Source organism: Camellia sinensis, chromosome 2 (genome assembly GCF_055761805.1).
Source record: "Camellia sinensis isolate YWXY chromosome 2, ASM5576180v1, whole genome shotgun sequence".
Classification (NCBI taxonomy): Eukaryota; Viridiplantae; Streptophyta; class Magnoliopsida; order Ericales; family Theaceae; genus Camellia; species Camellia sinensis.
The window spans coordinates 14,095,013-14,114,911 of record NC_138962.1 but is presented as its reverse complement, the minus strand read 5'-3'; the positions used below and the strand labels follow the sequence as shown (position 1 = coordinate 14,114,911).

The 19,899-nt window shown below is 38.7% G+C and overlaps 1 protein-coding gene across 3 annotated transcripts; it reads left to right on the top strand.

The window, feature by feature from the left end:
* The first annotated feature begins 2,341 nt into the window (after positions 1-2,341).
* LOC145789231 (putative protease Do-like 14) lies at positions 2,342-19,700 on the top strand. 3 transcript variants are annotated; one of them, XR_014360614.1, is made up of 9 exons: positions 2,342-2,669; positions 2,983-3,074; positions 3,168-3,305; positions 5,432-5,571; positions 5,845-6,158; positions 6,363-6,423; positions 16,020-16,111; positions 18,934-19,058; positions 19,488-19,700. XR_014360614.1 is itself a non-coding variant. In XM_082913748.1 (9 exons), exons 2-9 carry the CDS (start codon positions 2,996-2,998, stop codon positions 19,540-19,542), a joined length of 984 nt encoding a protein of 327 aa, XP_082769874.1. In that variant the 5' UTR covers positions 2,342-2,669; positions 2,983-2,995; the 3' UTR covers positions 19,543-19,700. The 3 variants fall into 3 exon arrangements, 2 of the variants coding, with proteins under 2 accessions (XP_082769874.1, XP_082769875.1); XM_082913748.1 differs by having other exon boundaries at positions 16,020-16,091; XM_082913749.1 differs by having other exon boundaries at positions 2,595-2,669; positions 2,983-3,036; positions 16,020-16,091.
* Positions 19,701-19,899: the final 199 nt, after the last annotated feature.

Sequence of the window (19,899 nt, the reverse complement as noted above, 5' to 3'; positions counted from 1 at the left end):
CGCTGCCTCCTGTGGTGACAAGTAATCGGTCGATCTGTTGCAGTTCAAAGACATTCCACGATCTTGATTATGGCTAATTTTTTGACTGAATTTGGAAATCAATTATTTTTTGATGAGTATATCGATAAAATTTTGATATAATATCAAGAGTATGTTTTGATATCCATTATAGTTATTTTGTTTTAGAGTATAATTATCATTAAAATAAATATTTCATTAAATATGTACACAGAAGTAAGTGAGTGAGTGGAAGTATAGGCTGTGTTTGGAACACTTTTTCAAAGTTAATTCTACCCCTTTATTTGAGTTTCATGTGTGTTTACGGTTTTCCAAAGTTCATTCCACATTCAATTTAGAAAACGCTGTCTTAGGCAATAAAATTTGAGCTAACCAGTGGTCCCATCAGACGTTCGGCCAGTTGACCGGAACAATATTTTTTTTTTTTGTGTGGCAATTGACACATATTAGTTTTTATATATTCGGAATTTTTTTTTTTTGAATTTTTTATGAGATTTAATAGAATTTTGAGTTGTGTGTTTAGTTACGAGTTATAAGTTTTTGTATCAAATATCACATATCATATCAAAAAATCCCTACTCAATTCAAAACTTTTTTCACCAAACAAATTTTCTACACTCAAATCATAATTTTAAAACTCACAAACTCAAAATACAACTTCTATCCTCAAATCATATTTAGAAAGTTCTACCAAACACAATCATAATTTTTCTAGAAGAGTGCAGCTATTAGCACCTACCAAAATTCTTTGAACCCCCAATTTTTTTAGACCCCAACCTTAAACCCTAAATTTTAATAATATTTTTTTGGACATCCCACTTATTACCAAATCTATCTATGTTCATAATATTTTCACAATGAAATGCACACTCATCTAATTTTTCATCCCTCTCATTCCTTGACTCACTCAAGCTTCAGAGTTTGGAGCTTTGGTCTAGTATAGAATTCTTGGACCCCAACCCTCCATCACTCTCGTCGCCGTCTCGGCCATCAATAGAGCATTCCGACGACTCTCATCTTCTCTGAACGCTCTCCGTATCGTCGAATCAGTAACCTCTCTCATCCTCTCATCATCATCTTCTTCGTTGCTTTTTGTATCTTCGTCATCGCTTATATCGATCAAAGATACTCTAATTTCTACGGGATTTGCATAACCATTTGCAAGATGAGGAAAAACAGAATCATCGTCTGAATCGCCATCAGAATTCTGAATGTAGCCTAAAACAATTTGTTCACCACTGTGTAGCCGAAAAAATATATTTTGTTCAGAACTGTTTTGTCGAACAATAATGATCCTGTTAGCACTGTATATCCGAACAAAATTTGTTCATCACTGTGTAACTTGAATCCATTCAAATTCACAACTTAAAATAACATGAATTAAATCCATTCAAAATACATAACTTAAATCCATTTCAATTCACTATTTTCTATTCTAAGTTAGTTTAACAAAGAAAATTACATAACTGACTATCTACATTAATGTTCGGAACCTATGTATTGAACGAAATGATTATGTTCAGTACTGTATTACCAAACATAATTCTAACAGGCAGCAAATCAGTACCGAACAGCTCAAACGAAACAAGAACGACCGAAAACGACCGAGAATGTTAATACAAGACAGATAAACTTACCAATAGAACACCGGTCTCACTAGAATTGTTGTCATCGCCCTCCATTGCTCTACACAGTGAAATAAGTGATGAAGTATACGTTATACTTGAAGCAAAACTTTCAAGTTTAATAGCGTTGATAATGGTGATGAAGATGACACATTCAAGATTTAAGATGATTATAAAAAATAATATATTTAGGATTTATATTAATTGGTTATGAAAAATAATAGGTTTAGGGTTCACAAACATAAAATACGTATAGTTAGAGGTGGGGGTGGGTGTCCAAAGGTGGGGGTGGGTGTCTAATATTATAGAGTATTAGTTTTTATTGATAGGTGGGTGTTCTATTTTATAATATCTTTTAAAATAATTTTATTTTAAGATATAATTATAATAAAAAAATTATAAAATGAAGGGTCCAAAGAATTTTAATCGGTACTAAAGCCTCGTTTGGGAACAGACTAATTTAGTAACTTTTTGACTATTTGGCTAAAATGTGATGTAAAAAAAACTAGTATGTTTGGGATGATTTTTTGACTTTTTACGAAAAGATGTGCAAAAAGTAGAGAGAAAAGGAAATCTTTTACTTTTTGATATAAGTTGTTGACTTTTTAACTTTTTTAATAATTTTTTGACTTTTTAACTAAAATAGCCTCTTGCCAAACGAGGCCTAATAGCCACACTCTTCTAGAATTACTCTTTTTAATTTTTTAATTATCATTTTACCCCTCAAAAAAATTACCAAAAGAGGAAAAATATACACCCACTCAAACCGATGCCGATGCCGGCGACCCCATCCCCAACCAGCCCGGCCCATGGTTGGTCCACCCCTACTTTGGTAAGCTATCTTTTAGGGCTAGGGTTCCTCACGGAGACACAAATCAGCGCTGCACTGCGTCTTCTCATCCTTGATACCATTGGCGATGACGGTGAAGGTCTCTACTCTCTAGATAGAGGTTCCCCGGCGCTGAGGACATCGCTCCGCAGCAAGCTTCCCTGAGCTTCCTTCTCTTACTCCCTCCCTTGTCTGAGGTTTTCTTTCTCTCAGATTTTCATTATAAAAAATTATTATTCATTTTTGTATCTTCATTTTGGTTGGAACCTCTCCTCTCGGATTGTTAAAGAAGATTCCTTATCCACTTAACTTTCGTTTTTCTGATTTAGGAAAAAAATTGGTTTTGATTTTTAAAATCTTAATTTTACATTTTTGTGAATGATTCGAAAGTGTTATCTTTTGACCACTTGGTTGTTTGAATCAATTTTCCTTTGGGTTCACTAAGAATCAATTTTTAAACCTTCGCTGCCAAGATTCAATTTCTAAACCTTCACCAAAATATGTTGGCAGTTGACTCCCCAATATGAAGATTGGTTATGGCGACCCGGAAGAAAGAATGAATAGGTATAGCCCATGGAAACGGAAACGCCCTGAACATCACGGTAAAAAATTGGCTCCATAAAATATATATATATATATATATATTTATTATCGTTTTATATATTTTTATTTTCTAATAATAATGGCATGAACAGGTTCATACTTGACGACACCACATACTATTGGGCAGAAGATTGACCAATTTGTAAATGCTAATATGGACTTAGATATTGATACCAAAAGAACCTCTTTGAAAGCTTCTGCTTCTGTTGTTAGTCTTATATCAGTTACCGGTAGGTATGTATCACATATACTTGGTTGTTTTTATGTTTTATTTAGTATCTGTCAGCAGCTAATGTTAGAACATCTCCAATCCTCCATTTCCCCCTATCAAATTTGTGTAAAACATTGGTTAAACTTGATATGGTATGCTCCAATACCCTTTCGTCAAATCTAATTAAAAGCTTGATTTGGTGAAAAAAATTGAATGCTCCAATCTTTGCTCAAAAATTTCATCAAATCCTTTTTTAAGAATTCCAATCTTATTCACAAAAGCTTTTTTCATCAAATTTGGTGAAAAACTTTTTTCGTTGATTTGATGCTACAAGTATGATGAAATGATTGGATGTTAGTTTCACTAAATTTTTCATCAAATTTAAATTGAATAAGAGATTTGGTGAAGGATTCAAGATGCTCTTACATGCACTTAGGTATGGGTATCAGTACATCAGTATTCTTGAGTGTCCAAACGTCAAACTCTAATAAACTTTAGTAATAACAAGGGATTAGTAATCCCAATCCCCTTCCTATAACCTCAAACAAACGGGGCCTTAGATCTTAGGATATTGGGGGTATGTATCCAGAAGTAAGATATGGGTACAGGGACTCATTTATTGACTTGTGTATGTTAAATGTTATATAATATTCTTTGACAAAATTTTATAAATTATGTAAAAATGTATTGGAAATTAAATAGGATTTAGGAAAAATATAGAATTTCTATCTCTCATCTATGTTAGAGGCTATAAATGTTTATTTTCTAGTAAATTTGAGTTTCTTGTTCATCAAATATTGTAAAAAGTAGGAGATCCAAATGTCCAAATTGATATCCGGTGGACACGGGTATATTGGTTGAAATAGAAGAGTCCACGTAACAGACCTGGGGTAGGCAACCAGAGTAGGCAACCAAGGTAGTTGCCTTGACCCCCCAGATTTTGAACAGAAATAGCACCCCCAATTTATATAAGCCTTTATAGTATTAGGGAAGGAACAGAACCCAATTTGACTTTACATCAATTAAAGGGTCCAAACAGAGCAGCGACTGTCTATATTCATTCTCCCCTAATTGGGTTTTGGATTCATTTGATGTATAAATAAATATATCAGTTAATTAAAACAGAGCAGTGATCTTCTATATTCATTCTTCCCAATTTAGTTTTTGGTTTCATTACAATTAAATCCACTAAATCCTTCTTTTTTTTTTTTTTTTGCTCTTGGAATTTCTGTTAATTCTATGCCCTAATTTTTCGTAATCATTTCTTGCTATTATATTTCTTCTATAATTTTTTTTGCTTTGTATTTCTAAATCCATTAAATCCTTACTTATGTTCTGCTTTGCCCCAAATGTTGGCCATGTCTGGTTTGTATTTGTGAAAAAATTTTGAAAAATAATTTTCTGGAAAGAGTTTACAAAATTTTAAAAATTTATTTGGTTGTATGTTTTGAAAATAGTTTTAGAGTTTGGGATGATTGAATTTTTTTTTTTTGTAGTTGAATAGATGGGTGTAAAATAAAAAATGATTGATAAATGTGTCAGTTGTGAGAGGAGAGAGAAAAAGTGGTTGATTGATGTGTAGTAGAGAGAATGATGATTTTGGATTTAAAAAAAATAAAATAAAATTCAACCAGACAATTTTTTGGAATTTTTTCTCAAAAATTGTCTTTCAAGAGACAAACCAAACAAGGCCATGTCTTTGTAAGTTTTGGTTCAATCATTGCTAGTGTGTGGAAGTTTATTCTTTGAAGAATCTGAATCTCTCTCTCTCTCTCTCTCTCAATGTGTTTGGAAACATAATCATCACAAAAATATTGGATGTTTTCATTACATTATTTGCATCCGTAGGTTGAATTTCTATGAATTGTGGATTGGAATCTGATTGATTATATGATCATGATTACCAGGAAGTATAGTTTTGCAAAAAAATAAAAAATAAGCAAAAAGTAGAAAAACTAAAACAACATGACATACAGGGCCTTGAGTAGGAGTCCACCTAGGGCCCCATAATACTCAAGGCCCTATATGTCATGCATAGCATTCTTTCTTTATATAGATGTACTCGTTCGTACTTCACTTATTTGTATACTCTGCTAATTTAAAATACACACATGTAGAGATTTGCTTATTTATTTCAATGTCCAGGTGGGACGATGATGTTTGCATCTTCTGGGACTATTATTGGATGTGAGGATGTTAATGGAACATACATGAGTACCATTTTAACTTCTACGACTCTCCTAAGATCACCTACTGATTCAAATGCTGTACCAGATGACCTTAAGGTGGTTTTTAGTTATATATATATATAGGAAAATGTTTGGTGGCCACAAATTTTGTAGCTCATTTTCGGGCTATTTGAGCCACAGAATTTGTGGCCACCAATCATTGCCCATATATATAATGATGTTTTGGCATTTTCGGGCCATTTGAGCCACAGAATTTGTGGCCACCAATCATTGCCCATATATATGATGTGTAAAATACTTGGTATAATAGAATACAATACTGCTCAATGTTTTTCAATTAGCTAAAAAAATGGCTTACTATTATTGCAGGTTAATGTTTGTGTAATGGATGGTAAATTATTTAAGGGTTGTGTGATTGCTTATGATTTTCACTTCAACATTGCTACCATTAGTATCGAAACTGATGTAGCATTGCCAACTGCAATCATTGGACCTTTGGATGATTCAATCTCAATAGATCCAAGTGAAATCGCTTGTACTGTGGACAAGGAGATGACTTCCAAATTGTTTCAGCTTCATCGTCGTTCAAATTTATTTAGACTTTGTCCAGGAGACATGGTGGTAGCCATTGGCCGCTCCTGTACTGGAACCCGTGAACTTATGGCTGCACCTGGCAAATTCAGGTACACAGTAAATTTACTTTATTGTAATTTTCTTACACGACTAAGAGAATGTAAAACATCTTAGTGCATGTACAGTTTGTTAAAGATTTATTGTATCCGATATTAAATACCCAAATATTGCATTATTTTTTGTTGATCATGGTGCTTGTAAGTGCCTTAACAATTACTTACACTTGCATTTTTTCTTTTTTTCTTTCTGTGTAGTCTTGACTGCTGCGAGTTTGATTGCAAAGAGCTTTTCAGGGCAAATTACATTATTTCAAAGGTAATAATTTGTCTCTTTTCCCTCTCTCTTGTAACTATATTAGTGATTGGTTTTTAAATTAGAGATGAATGGTGATGACTTTTGGTCTTCTAATTATCTTGGTATGCTCTGTGGTTAGGGTTAGAAGTGAAGTAGTTGTTAACCTGCCCCACTCCTCCTTGCCCTTGTTGGAATGAAGTTGGTAATTGTTCAATAAGGTTAGGGGTGGATTTGGTATTTTGTTCAAACTCCGTTAGGAATCGGGCTGGAGTTGGCATCCGTTCCGAGTCTGGTTAGGTTATATTATTAGAATACATGTGTAATCCTAATATATTCCAACAATTGTTTATATGTTTATGTATATATATATATATATATGGTTGATGTAGTCTACATTTGGGCAAGAGCTATGTGATGGAATGTAGACCGTTCATGGTGGAGTGCAATCTGTCCCTAGAGTGTTTTATAAATAATTGATGTATGCTGTGTGGTATGTATGAGTTACTGACTGCAATGTGCTAAGGGTTTTATTTGAGTAGATTATAATTTATATGTATTTTTAGCTATCTTCAACTAATGATTATTATCATTAATTTTTGCTAGTGTGTTATCGGAGGACTCCTTATAAACTGTTATGGAGAAGTCATCGGAGTTAATTTTTATTTTTATGATATTTGTACCCCTTTCTTGCTAATCAACATAGTTTCCAAATGCTTCTTGTGATTTAAAAAAGAAACCGGTATGCTCCAAATCAATATGGCTTCCACATCTGTATTTTGCTTATTATGTGTTTGCTAGATGTCCTCAATTATGTCCTCACCCTCCTACATGCTCTCCCCAAAAAAGGAAAATAGTTTTTTAAATGCCAAACACGAAGTAGCTACCTTAAAAAATGATAAATGGGAAGCATTATGAAGCCGTTTTAGAGGGTCTAATTGTTTGTGTGGGAGCCCGAAATGGGTTTGTCCCACATCGGTCTGAGAGGCATCCACAACCTACTTAATAAGTTGATTAACTCCTCCTAACTAGCAAGAGGCCTTTTCTAAAGAAGAACAAAATCGTGAGGCTTCGGCCAAAGCGGATAATATTGTAATAGTGGGGTTGGGTTGGCAGCTTCAGTTTGTATCGAGGCGTAGGAAATCCCATCAACCTTGGCTTGGCATGGAAATGACTAATCTTTATGCAGCAAGTGTAGGGAAGTTGGAAAAAATTATCTCGAAGTTCAATATCTCCAAAGGTGTTCTTGTTGAAGAGTATGTTCTGCTACACCTTGTTTTAGATAGATCCGGATTCTATTGGGGCAAAGTCTTTTTGGGAGAGAAATGCTATTCATCACTGGATTTAGTTCACCTCCTTATTTCATTTCCCATGTGTACTCATGGAATAAAAGCCATATGTATCTGTAGAACCACTATATTTAAACTAGCTTATCATGCTACATAGGAAACCACATGAGAGGTGAAAAGTTTGGTAAAATAAACCAGTAATATGTAGCAGTTGTTTTTTTTAATGTTCAAATATGAAATTAAGGCCTCGTTTGGAAACAGGCTATTTTAGTAACTTTTTTACTTTTTGGCTAAAATATGAGCTTAAAAAAACTAGTATGTTTGGGGTGACTTTTTGGCTTTTTACGAAAAGATGTGCAAAAAGTAGAGAGAAAAGAGAATCTTTGACTTTTTGGTACATGTTATAGGCTTTTTGATTTTTTTAGTAACTTTTTGACTTTTAGACTAAAACATCTACTTGCCAAACGAGACTTAAGGAAAGTACAAGAAATTTGATTGTGCATCTAGAACATTGAGGTTTTTGGTGTCAGAATAACTGCAAGGTTTTGTGAGTTTTGAATTGATTGCCTCTCTCTAAATATTACCAAATATAGAAAAGATTTCTGGTGGGATGAAGTAGGTGCTTGGGATGTTTCTGGCGAGGGTGGAGACGATGCCACGGTGTCGAATCCTCTTTCTTGGGGGTCGTTCTTTTGAATTTTAGGAGGAGACTGAGGACTAAAAGGGCCATCGACGACTGGGTATTGTGAAGCGCGGGCTTGGCCTTCGGAGAGAGGTGATACTGGTTGGGTTCGAAGTGGGTTGGCTTGCTGGGAAACTACGGTTGGCTTTGCACAGTCAAGGACCCCAATTCTTGGGTTGTTTGGATGGATTACGACGTAGCGTGGCAGTCTGGCTCCGTGGTGAGGAGAATGGCGGGGCATCGTTCCAGATTGTGATCACGATCACAGGTAAACGTCATCAAATTTTTCTTCTTGCTTCGGAGTTCGGGAATGGTTGTGAGGGAGTGGCGTTGGTTCTTGAAGGCTTCACCAAAGGAAAAGGCTGGGTGTCAAAGCTTGGTGACAGAACATGACCAGCAGTGGTGCCTGGGGTTGGTCCGATTACAGGGGTGGTTGCTGAATCTTCGATCGATAATGGGAAAGTACTACAAGCTGTGGTTGAGGAGAGGTGGTTTAAGTTGCTGGACAGGGCCTTGGTAGGTACAGTGGGTTTGGTGGGAGAGAGAGGTGTAGGGTTTTCTGCTATGTCGGAGTGGATAAGTCAGTGGTGGAGGATGTTGGGGAAGGTGGAGATTAGACCACTTGGGGGTCAAGAATTTCTATTTGTGTTTGCTTCTCGGCGAGAGGTTGAAGGGGTTCTGCGATGCTGATGGGTCATTAATGGACGGTATTTGTGCTTGCGGTGGTGGTCGCTGACAATTCAGTGTGATCAGAGGAAGTCGGACAGGTTGGACAAGTTAGTGTGGATGAGGGTGGTGGGGATACCGATACATCTTCGTGGGATGGAGACGTACCAAGTAATCGGCAACTGGTGTGGGGCTTTTGTGGAGGCTGACGATTTCTCATCTGACCTCGGTGTGGTCTGCATTCTAGTTCGGCGGCCCAAGAGTGCGCCTACTAGAATCTTGCTCCGATGGGATGCGTGGCAATACGAGATACCTCTATGGTTGGAAGTTGGGTCGATGATTGCTAATGCGTCGCCGGTGGTGGAGCTGTGTTCTAGGCCAGAAAAGGGAAGCCGTGGTTGGCTGCGTGAAGAGGGGCGAACTTCACGGAATGGTGGATTTGGGGGATTTGATTGCAAATTTGGGAAAGGAAGGCCAGGGGCTGGGTTTTGGAGCAGACAAGCGGGTCCTTAGATAGGAGCGGGCCCTAGTATTTAGGCCTTAAACAATTTGGGCCCAAAACCTCAGAAGGTGGGCTAGCATGGCAGAATGGGAGCCCGTTCTTATGTAGGCCACTCAAATAAAAGGCAGACAAGTTTTACTAATGGGAGAGGTGAATTGGGCCTACATCAGACAGGCCCAGGTGCTGTGGGAAAGGGTGAGATTAGACCCATATCCACCAACCCACCAATTGTTCGGGTATTTGGGTCGCTGCGTGATGGACTTGGTTTGGGTGGGTCTTTTGTCAGTAATGGTGTTGCCCCGTCAGGGGAGACGTCGTCGCGAGTCTCGTCGGAGTTTAGTAGGTCTTTGGGGACTCCACCTCGTGGGCAGTCGACGATCGAGACAAGGTCGAACCCTCCGATACATACGACAGCAGGGGATGAGTCCCATGGGAACGCCATAGCCAAAGGCAGTACTAGGGTCTCTGTAACAACAAATGAGGTTCAGTGGCCAGAGTCAGTTGGTAATATGGCCATAGTGGTGAGGCCGTTAGTGCTGGAAGATAAGGTGTTTGGTCTGCCACATCTGTACCTGGATTCTGAGACAGCTCATGATGCCAATTTCACTCAGCCACTGTCTGCAGATGCTGTATCTGAGTGGGTGTTGGCTCGTATCGCTACGGTTAGTAAATTTCTAGGTGTTTCTTTTGAAGGGCATAAGGATGAGGCGCTCAAGTTGTTTACAACAATTGAGATGTCTTGGAAAGGGGGTGATTCAGGTATAGAGGAAGCACTTGTGGTCTATGAAGCATGGACACGGCAAAATGGAAGCCGTGGCGGTGTCGGATACGGGGACATGGGGACACGTCAGGGACACGTACGGGACACGGCATCTGGCGTGTCCCCTTAATTTAATTTATTTTTTTGCAGGGGACACGCGTGTCCAAATCTGGACACGCCATGGACACGGCGAGAAGAGTAAATGAAAGGGAAAACGAGTACAAATCTGGTCGGCAACGATCCAGAGCCCTTTGACTTCGATCGACGATCCAGAGCCCCATTCAACTTCGACGATCTAGCCCCTTCAACTTCGACGAGCTCTCTCTCGCCTTTGCCTTCGCAGAGCTCTCTCTCTTGCCTTCTCTATCGTCTCCCTCTCTCTCGCTTCTGATCACGATCGTCTCCCTTGCTTCTGTCTCCCTCTCTCTCGGTTCTCTCCCGTCTGTCTTCTTGTCTTGATATTATTATTATTATTATTATTATTATTATTATTATTATTATTATATATTCATATATAATATATATAACTAATAACTATTATTATTTTATTATATATTATATTATATAATAGTTATTATATAACATAAATATACTTATTAGATAATGGATAATACATATTATAAGATAATATATACTTATACATATTAATAAATAAAAAAATAAACACATGTATGTAAAATTAAATAAAATAATTAATTACAACACATTATTTAAAAATATAATAAATAAATAAAATAATTAATATGTATTAAAATAAAAATATTTATAAAAAAATTAAAAAATTTGTTGTGTCCCCTGCCGTGTCCGCGTCCCTTGCCGTGTCCGCGTCCCCATTTTTTAAAAATTCCCGTGTCCCGTGTCCGTGTCCGTATGCGTGTCCGTGCTTCATAGCTTGCGGTTGGCCAAAAAGATAAAGGGGTCTGGGAGTTAAGGAGATTAGAGTGTTCCATCAATTATGATCGAGGTTTGAAGGGGGAGGAGCGACGTCTGAGGAAAGACCATGGTGTTCCACTTTTTGCCATGCGTTTGAAAATTTTGACTTGGAATGTGCGAGGCTTGAATGATAAAGGAAAACAGACAATGGTTAAGTTCGTATTGCAAAGTGCTAAGGCGGGTGTGGTGTGTCTGCAAGAAACCAAAATGGAGGTGGTTGGGGTGGAGATAGTTCGGGACCTAAGGGGTGGGAGGTATGTGGAGTGGGCTTTTCAACTAGCTTTAAGGGTGGCTGGTGGTGTTCTTCTTTGTTGGGATGGCAAGGTGGTAGTGAAGGAGGGGGAAGAGGTCGGGGGTTGTTCCTTGTCTTGCTTATTTAGGTGTATTGAGGATGATTATCAGTGGGCTTTTACTGGGGTCTATGGCCTAGTTCGAGGGTCGGAGAGGCTTGCTTTCTGGGAGGAATTACAGGGTGTTGCGTTTCGATTGGGGGTGTCTTGGTGTGTGGGGGGAGACTTTAATGTTGTGAGAAGTCCGGAGGAGAAGTCTGGGGGGAGTTAAGTAGTGGGGTCCATGAGGGCTTTTTCTTCTTTCATTGATGAGATGAAGCTAGTGGATTTGTCGCTGCAGGGGGGAGGTTACATTTGGTCTGGCGGTAGGGCAACCTCTCGGATTGATAGATTCCTGGTTTCTAGGGATTGAGAGGAGCACTTTTCTCGGATGTTTCAATTGCGGTTGCCTCATCCAATTTCTGATCATTGGCCACTTCTTTTGGAGAGTGGGGGAGTTCGGCGAAGGCCATCACCATTTCGTTTTGAGAATATGTGGTTACAAGCAGGGTTTTTTTTGGAGAGTGGGGGTTTAGTGGGGGAGTTATTATGTGGTAGGGATGCTAAGTTGTTGATTGGCTCAGAAATTGAAACTTCTTAAGGCGGATCTGAAGAGGTGGAATGTAGAGGTTTTTGGTCGTGTGGAGGCTCAAAAGGCGAATATCCTGTCCGTTATGAAGGGGTTGGATGAGTTAGAAGCTGCGGGGGGCCTTTTTGAAGAAGACGAGGTTTGTAGGGATATGGCTCGAGAGGAATATACGAGGGTGGCTCGAATGGAGGAGATTAGTTTTCGGCAGAAATCTAGGTGCCTGTGGCTGAAAGATGGAGATCGGAATACAAAATTCTTCCACCGCATGGTGAACGCTCATCGGCATGTGAATTAGATAGGGAAGTTACGGGTGCATGGGGAAATGCTATCGACCGAAGAGGACATCAGGGCGGGTATAGTAGGGTTCTACCAGTATCTTTTTCGTGCTGAGAGAGATGGTTGGAGGCCGCGGGTGGATGGTGTTGTCTTTGATTCTATTACTGAGGCAGAGGGCTTGTTGCTGGAGAGACCATTTACAGAGGATGAGGTTTTGGGGGCATTGAGGAGTATGCCTGGGGACAAGGCGCCGAGGCCGGATAGTTTTTCAATTGGTTTTCTTTAGCATTGTTAGGGGTGGTAAAGGGGGAGGTGTTGGCTATGTTTGACCAGTTTCATCAGACGGGACAGTTTGAGAGAAGTCTGAATGCTACTTTTATAGCCTTGATCCTCGAGAATGGAGGTACGGAGGATATTCGTGATTTTCGGCCCATCAGTCTTTTAGGGAGTATTTACAAGTTACTGGCTAAGGGTTTGGCCAATCGACTTCGGGGTGTGTTGGAGGGGGTGGTGTCGGAGTCTTAGAATGCTTTTGTGTATGGGCGGCGGATTTTGGATGTTGTTCTTGTAGCTAATGAGTGCGTGGACTCGTGACTTCAGCTGGGAAAAGAGGGAATTATTTGCAAGTTGGATATTGAGAAGGCCTGTAATAACGTTAATTGGCAATTTTTTATGTATGTGCTAGTGAGGATGGGATTTGGGGAGCGATGGAGGAGATGGATACATTTTTGTATTTCTACTGTCCGACTGTCTATTTTGGTGAATGGGACCCCAGTGGGTTTTTTCCCTACTGGGCTGGGCTGGGCTGGCGGCAAGGTGACACTTTGTCTCCACTTTTATTTATTCTGGTTATGGAGGCGTTGAGCCGGTTGATTCTTCGGGCAGTTCGTGGAGGTTTGTTGTTGGGTTTTGAGGTAAGGGTGGGGTCTGATCCTTTGGTGGTCTCTCATCTCTTCTATGCGGATGATGCATTGATTTTTTGTGATGCGGATGCTATTCAAGTAGGCCATTTGCGTTGTGTATTGTTATGTTTTGAGGCAGTTTTTGGGCTTCGGGTTAATTTGGCCAAATCGGCATTGATTCCGATGGGAGAAGTGGCTTGTCTTCCGGTGTTAGCGGCTGTTTTGGGTTGTAAGGTGGCCAGGTTACTAGTTTCTTACTTGGGACTTCCTCTGGGAGCCACCTTTAATGAGTCAAGGGTGTGGGAGGGGGTGGTGGATAGGGTGCAGCGGCGGTTGGCAGGATGGAAGCATCAGTACTTGTCAAAAGGAGGGCAGATTACTTTGACTAAGAGTGTTCTGTCTAGTATTCCGGCGTATTTTATGTTCGTGCATGTGATTCCTGTGGTGGTGGCTAAGTGGTTGGAGAATCTCCAGCGGGATTTCCTGTGGGGTGGAGGAGGGGGAGGTTGTCATTATCTCTTGGTGGATTGGGAGAGAGTTTGCCTTCCGAAGGACCGGGGGGGTTTGGGTATTCGAAGATTGGCGGTTTTTAATTGGGCTTTATTAGGGAAGTGGTTGTGGCATTTTGTGGAGGAAAGGGAGCGGTTATGGAGGCGGGTGATTGTGTCTAGGTATGGAGAGGAGAGGGGGAGTTGGTGTTCGAAGAGGGTGGTTCTTTCCATGGTCGTGGGTTGTGGAAGGGGATTTGGTTGGGGAGAGGAGAGTTTTGGATGAGGGTTCAGTTTAGAGTGGGGATGGGGGACAAGGTCCATTTTTGGCAGTATTGATGGTGTGGTTGGGCGTTGTTGGCTGTTATGTTCCTGTTGATTTATGCCATTGCAGTTGATGGGGAGGAGATGGTTGCTTCAGTGAGGGTGAGGCAGGGGTCGTCTGTTGTTTGGAATGTTCGTCTTCGCCGGGATGTGCAAGATTGGGAGTTAGACCAATTGATGGACCTTTTAGGTTTCTTATATGCGTTGCAGCAGGGGAGGGATGGAGGGGATTCGGTGGTGTTGGATGTTCGGAGGGTTAAAGGTGTCTTCTCAGTATCTTCATTTTATGGGGTGTTTGCAAGGGATGCTATCGGTGCGTTTCCTTGGAAGTATATTTGGGTGTTGGGTTCTCCAACGAAGGTGGTTTTTTTCTCCAACGAAGTATATTTGGGTGTTGGGTGTTAGGTGTTGGTTTTTTTCCAAGCAGCTGCTTTGGGCCATATTCTCACTATTGATAATTTGATTCGGCGTCGACATGTGCTGGTCAATTGGTGTTGTATGTGTTGTAGGGCTGCGGAAATGGTGGATCACTTCTTCATTGTCCGATTGCGTCTGGTCTTTGGAGTTTCATTGTTGCTTTGTTTGGCTTAGTGTGGGTGCAACCGGCCTCTGTGTTGGGAGCATTACAGAGTTGGGGTGGGGCTCGGGTGGGGAAGAGGCGCCGGAAGGCTTGGGTGCTTTCTTCTCATTGTTTGCTTTGGTTAGAATGGAATAGGCGCATGTTTAAGGATGAGTGTCATTCCGCTTCTTGGTTAGAAAGTAGATTGTTGATGGTGTTGCATAGTTGGGTTAGGGGTACAGTCGATCCCAATGTTTTGGTTTTTGTTGATTTTGTTGAGGAGTTGATGAGTTAGTTTTGTTTTAGCCTTTTGTGGCCTCTTTTATGTATTCATTGCATCGTCTTGATCCTTTCTAATAAAGTTTGATTATTTATCAAAAAATAAAAAATAAAAATAACTGCAAAATATTTATTTTTGTGGGTCATATGAAATTTAGATCTCTTGTTTCAACACGGTGTACTTCTCCAGTAAAATGGTAAATTAAGTGATACAAAATTCTGTATCTTTTTCTAGTTTTGCTATAGTGTGACATAACAGTTATGAACTATATGTATATAGTTTGGGTATAATGTAACCAGTACGGATAGGTGCACAAGTCGGTATGGGGTTTTGCTGTTACCTTATCTTATTCTGCATTAAGTCTAAGAAACCATTTCAAAGCCCTGGATGTTTGTTCCTTGATAGAGGTGGTGCCACATAGGATTTAGTGGCAATGATTAAAGTTCTAAGAGCTTGTGGTTTTGTTTATATATGATACGGTGTTCTGCTGGCAGTGTTGTATTGTCGTAAGGTTTTTAACAAAACAATAAATATTACTGTAATGTACATTTCGTTGCTAAAGCATGTATTGTATTTTACAATCGCTGGCTATTTTGAGTTCTGATTTTAGGCAATCTGATCAAAATAGGTAAACCCTTCTACATGAAATAAAACGTAGCAATTATTTTTTAGTCTATTTTTAATATTCCCCCCCCCCCCCCCCCTAGCAATTATTTTTTAGTCTATTTTTAATATTCCCCAACCCCAACCCCCCCCCCCCCCCCCCCCCCCCCCCCCGGGGCGATAAATAAACAACCTTTATTTTCTTGTTTTGTTGATTTGGTGTTCAATAAAATTTTGTAAGTCATCCATTAGTTTGAGGTGTTTGCTTGTTAGATAAGATAAATATCTCAATTAGAAATTTTAACATGAGAACTAATTGCCAAGTGTGTGTACATATGTATGTGGGATAGATGTATGCATGCATGTAATGCCTTTTTTAATTGAGATATTCCTACTAATTGCATACTGCGCTACCTAATCTTCCAAACTGTCAGGTAGGTCATGAAAGGGTCCCCTGCTGAGCAAGCAGGAATACTCCACGGTGATGTTATTGTTCAATGCGGAAAAAAGGTAGTTGAAAGTTTTTTGAGGTATATCATTTTTATCATTGTTGTTAAATAGCTTATCATGCTTCTTAGTAATACTTCAACATATAGAAATGCCCCATCAAAAATGAAGGAAAAAAAGATAATCTGTTACTATGTTTGGTTTTCCTTTTTCTTGTGCTTTTGTTGCTTTTATAATAGTGTAATCCTTTCCTCATTTGGAGTATGAAAAATCAGCATGCTATCGTCATTCTCATTAAAATATTGGCATGACTATCTTCATTCTCATTATTGTTGTCATTATCATTACCATCAGCAACTAGCATATAAATGCCATCCCAACAGATTAGGTGCACAATCTCTATTATTGGTGATTTCAGTAAGATTTGAGTTTAGAACTGAAAAATGCTGAGATTTTGTTTTGGTGGATATCTTATTACATGCGATCTACCAATTCTTTTGTTTGCCATGCTTATATTTGTCGCTGTGTTTGTGGTCTGGAACTTGTGAAGGAAGTGGCGATGAAGAAAGTTTTGAGAACTTACAATCCTTTGCCCTGCCATCCATCGAAATAGTATATGATTATATAGAAGTGTTAATAATAAAACTAACAATAATATTAGTACCAATAGTCTTGTAGTAGCAGCGGCACGGCAATAATGATGTACTAGTAGTAATGGTAATATTTATTTAGAATAGTAATGGTAATGGTAAAAAAATACTAGTAGTAGTTTTTTTAATGGCAATAGGAGTAACATTATTTGTAATAATATTATTAATAATATAGGTAAAATAGCAAGAAAATGATCTTAGGGGTATATAATATCATGTCAGTGACAACCTTTTTGGAAATAGCAGATTTCATGAGAAGGGGAAATTAATACCAAAGAGGTGGAACAAATCTCTCTCTCTGTGAACCAAGCTGTAACCATTTCTGTTCCTGATGATTGAAACTTTTCATTCCAAGAGCCCTTCTTCTTTTGATTTAGCATGAACCCTCGAGCTATGGGATTAAACTTTGACAGCTGATTTTATTAGGGTAATTCTATTTGCACACCACTCATTTACTCAGTACCCACCATCTTCTATTTTTTTTTTACAATTTTGTCCCTTAATTAAATTACCCTTTTAGACAAAATCTAAACCCTATTTTTTTAGCACACTAGCACCAGCCACTGCACCACCCCCGACTCCGACGATGCAGCTTCCCCAACCATCGACTACAGTGACCACCGCCTCTACCTGCTATGCCTCATCTCTTCTCTTATCTTCTTCCTCTTCGCATCTCTCTCTCTCTCTCTCTCTCTCTCTCTCTCTCGTTTGCAACTCGAGCTGCCTCCCCTGCTGCTGCCACTGCAACTCCCACAAATCACCTCCCCGCCACTGCGAATCGCGATCGGCGTCACTGCAAATCCTAATCTAGGGTTTATTTAGAAGAAAAAAGATGAGGAGAACCAGATACAGTAGGGGCGACAGCAGGAGGGGGCTAAGGCTGAAGGGGAGAGGGCTGGAGAGCGGCGGCGATCAGAGGGGGTGGTAGCAGCGACTGTAGTGGTTAGGGTTTGGGTTTGTTGGACAAGATAATGGTAATATGGTACTATATGAAAATTGGTGGTGTGTCTTGAGATAAAATCAGCATATTCAATTTGTGTGTGGTGTGAACTGAGTAGATGGTGTGTACTTTAGATAAATGATTGTGTGTAAATAGAATTTTCCATTTTGTTAATGCCCCAAGCTTAAACTGAACACCAAGCTATCATTTTTTTCAAAAACCAAACAAACCTCTTCCCTTTTCTCCTTTTTACTTGGTGAGCTTTTTAATTAGACAGCAAAATGGAAATTGAGGTTGAACGTGGGAGTGTGATTTACAGCCAGAGGTGCCACTACAAGCTTTTGCTTTTTCCCCTAGCCCATCTCTCTTTTGCCCTAACCCATCTCTCTTGTTCACCTAGCCTCTTCTCGTCCTTCTGTAATACCTGGTTAATTTTTGTTGTCAAGTCCATAGAACTCACTGATTTGCTGCATCTTGGTGAGGTATCACAGTGTTCTTTTGCAATTTCATTCTTGGATACAGTTGAATGTAATTTTTTTAGCTTGGATTTGGGGTGCTATCACTTGGTCAATTCTTATGGTTAGCTACTTAAATCAGAATTAATTAGTGTCTAGACCAAAAAACAAAACGTTTCTTGGTTGGAGGTTAACTGAATTAGTAAAATTCAGGGTTGTGCATTGGTTAAAAAGTCAAAGCATGATGGCATCCATCATGAGTGAATACTTTTGTGATTAACATCGAAGGACTTGTGGCTTATTTGGTAGGGAGTATGAAATCAGGTTCCAAAAGGCACATAAAAATGTCCTGTGGTGTCATATTCAATTAGGAGTATTAAAGCTCAAAAATATTGATGGTCATCAAGAGGAAACCCCTGCTAGACTTGTGTGGCATGTCTTTTTAAAGAAAATATCAATTGAAGTGACATTTTTAGGTGGTTGATCACAAACAAGGGATTCTGTTCATGTCCCCGTAACACAGATTTCAACACATTAGGCATTCATTGTAACACTATTTTGACATATTTCAATGCAAAAAGACTGACAAATTTCGTATGTCTTGCTTCGAATGGTTGGGGGCTAATGGGTGCTGGTTTTGTGATAAGTTGTCAAAGTAGTTAATTGTGGGACCCATTAAGTAGCTGAGTGGCATTTATTGATGCCTCTGTCGTCTATTGACTGCCAATAACTATTTTGCATTTTCACTATGAACCTTGCTAATATTTTTCTTTTAATTTTTTAAATTTGGTTTCCTACACTCATTTACCATTTGCATTATTCTTGTATTGTTGGTTTAATTTTTCTCTTGCTGGTATCAGTTCTATGATATAATATGGAAGAAGGTTGGGAAAACTGTGAAGGTGGTTGTGGTGAGAGAATCAAGCCCTACCCGTTTGAATCTAGAAGTGTTTATCGATGATAATAGCCCAGATAAAGTAAATAGGTAAATATTTTGTATGCTTTTGGATATGTCTTAAAATGGGGGTGAATTCATGTTACTTTTTTGTCAAACCTAATTTGATTGTTTTAACTTTATAGTTGGGATGCAGAGGAAATTGCATTAATCCTCCTACATTTTAATGCGAGTTAGAATGTCGTCTGCGCACTTTTAGTTGAAGCAATTTCTTTCTACATATTTAAATTGTGATGGAGGGGAAATTTTAACCCGCATTAAAATGATTTATTAGATGAGTAAGATTTAATTTTGTCACTATTGTAGAATATTTTTATTTATTTATTTATTTATTTAGAGAAATCATTTCTCTACAATGAAGTTATTTATTTATTTTTTTTATTTTAGGGAAGTTTTATACTTTACTATTACAATTGTACGCTTCATTCTGATTTTTTGCCACATAACTTGTCTTCTCAGATGGCCAGTCCCTGAAAAATACCAGATTTTGGTTGGAAGAGTTAGATTTCGGTAATATGTTCTTTATGCAGTGATGTTATGTTGGAACTGGCAATGTATAAACATTGATCCTAGCAGGGCCCGCTTAAGTGTCTACGAGGCCTAAAATGAATTTTATTGGCAGGCTTTTTTATATTTAAACTTAAATATAAATATGTTTTAGCTTTTTGTAAATTATCGTGTAAAATTCATGTCTTTTTGATTCTCATGATTTAAATTTGGGGGTTGTTTAAAGTATTTAGCTATGAAAGAAAAGAAATTAAGAGTGTCAAAAATTATCAAATAAATAGAACTTGTATGTTCAAAGTAGACCACAAAAAAAAAAAAAAAGGCTTGTAGAACCTAGTTTAAATTGGTAGGATCTCTTTGAAAG

Bases quoted from the DNA above. Each gene is read 5' to 3' on its own strand.
- LOC145789231 (XM_082913748.1), top strand. From the start codon at position 2,996: ATGAAGATTGGTTATGGCGACCCGGAAGAAAGAATGAATAGGTATAGC. The intron at 5,572-5,844 runs GTGGTTTTTAGT...CTATTATTGCAG, and splicing joins CTGTACCAGATGACCTTAAG to GTTAATGTTTGTGTAATGGA. The intron at 6,159-6,362 runs GTACACAGTAAA...CTTTCTGTGTAG, and splicing joins GCTGCACCTGGCAAATTCAG to TCTTGACTGCTGCGAGTTTG.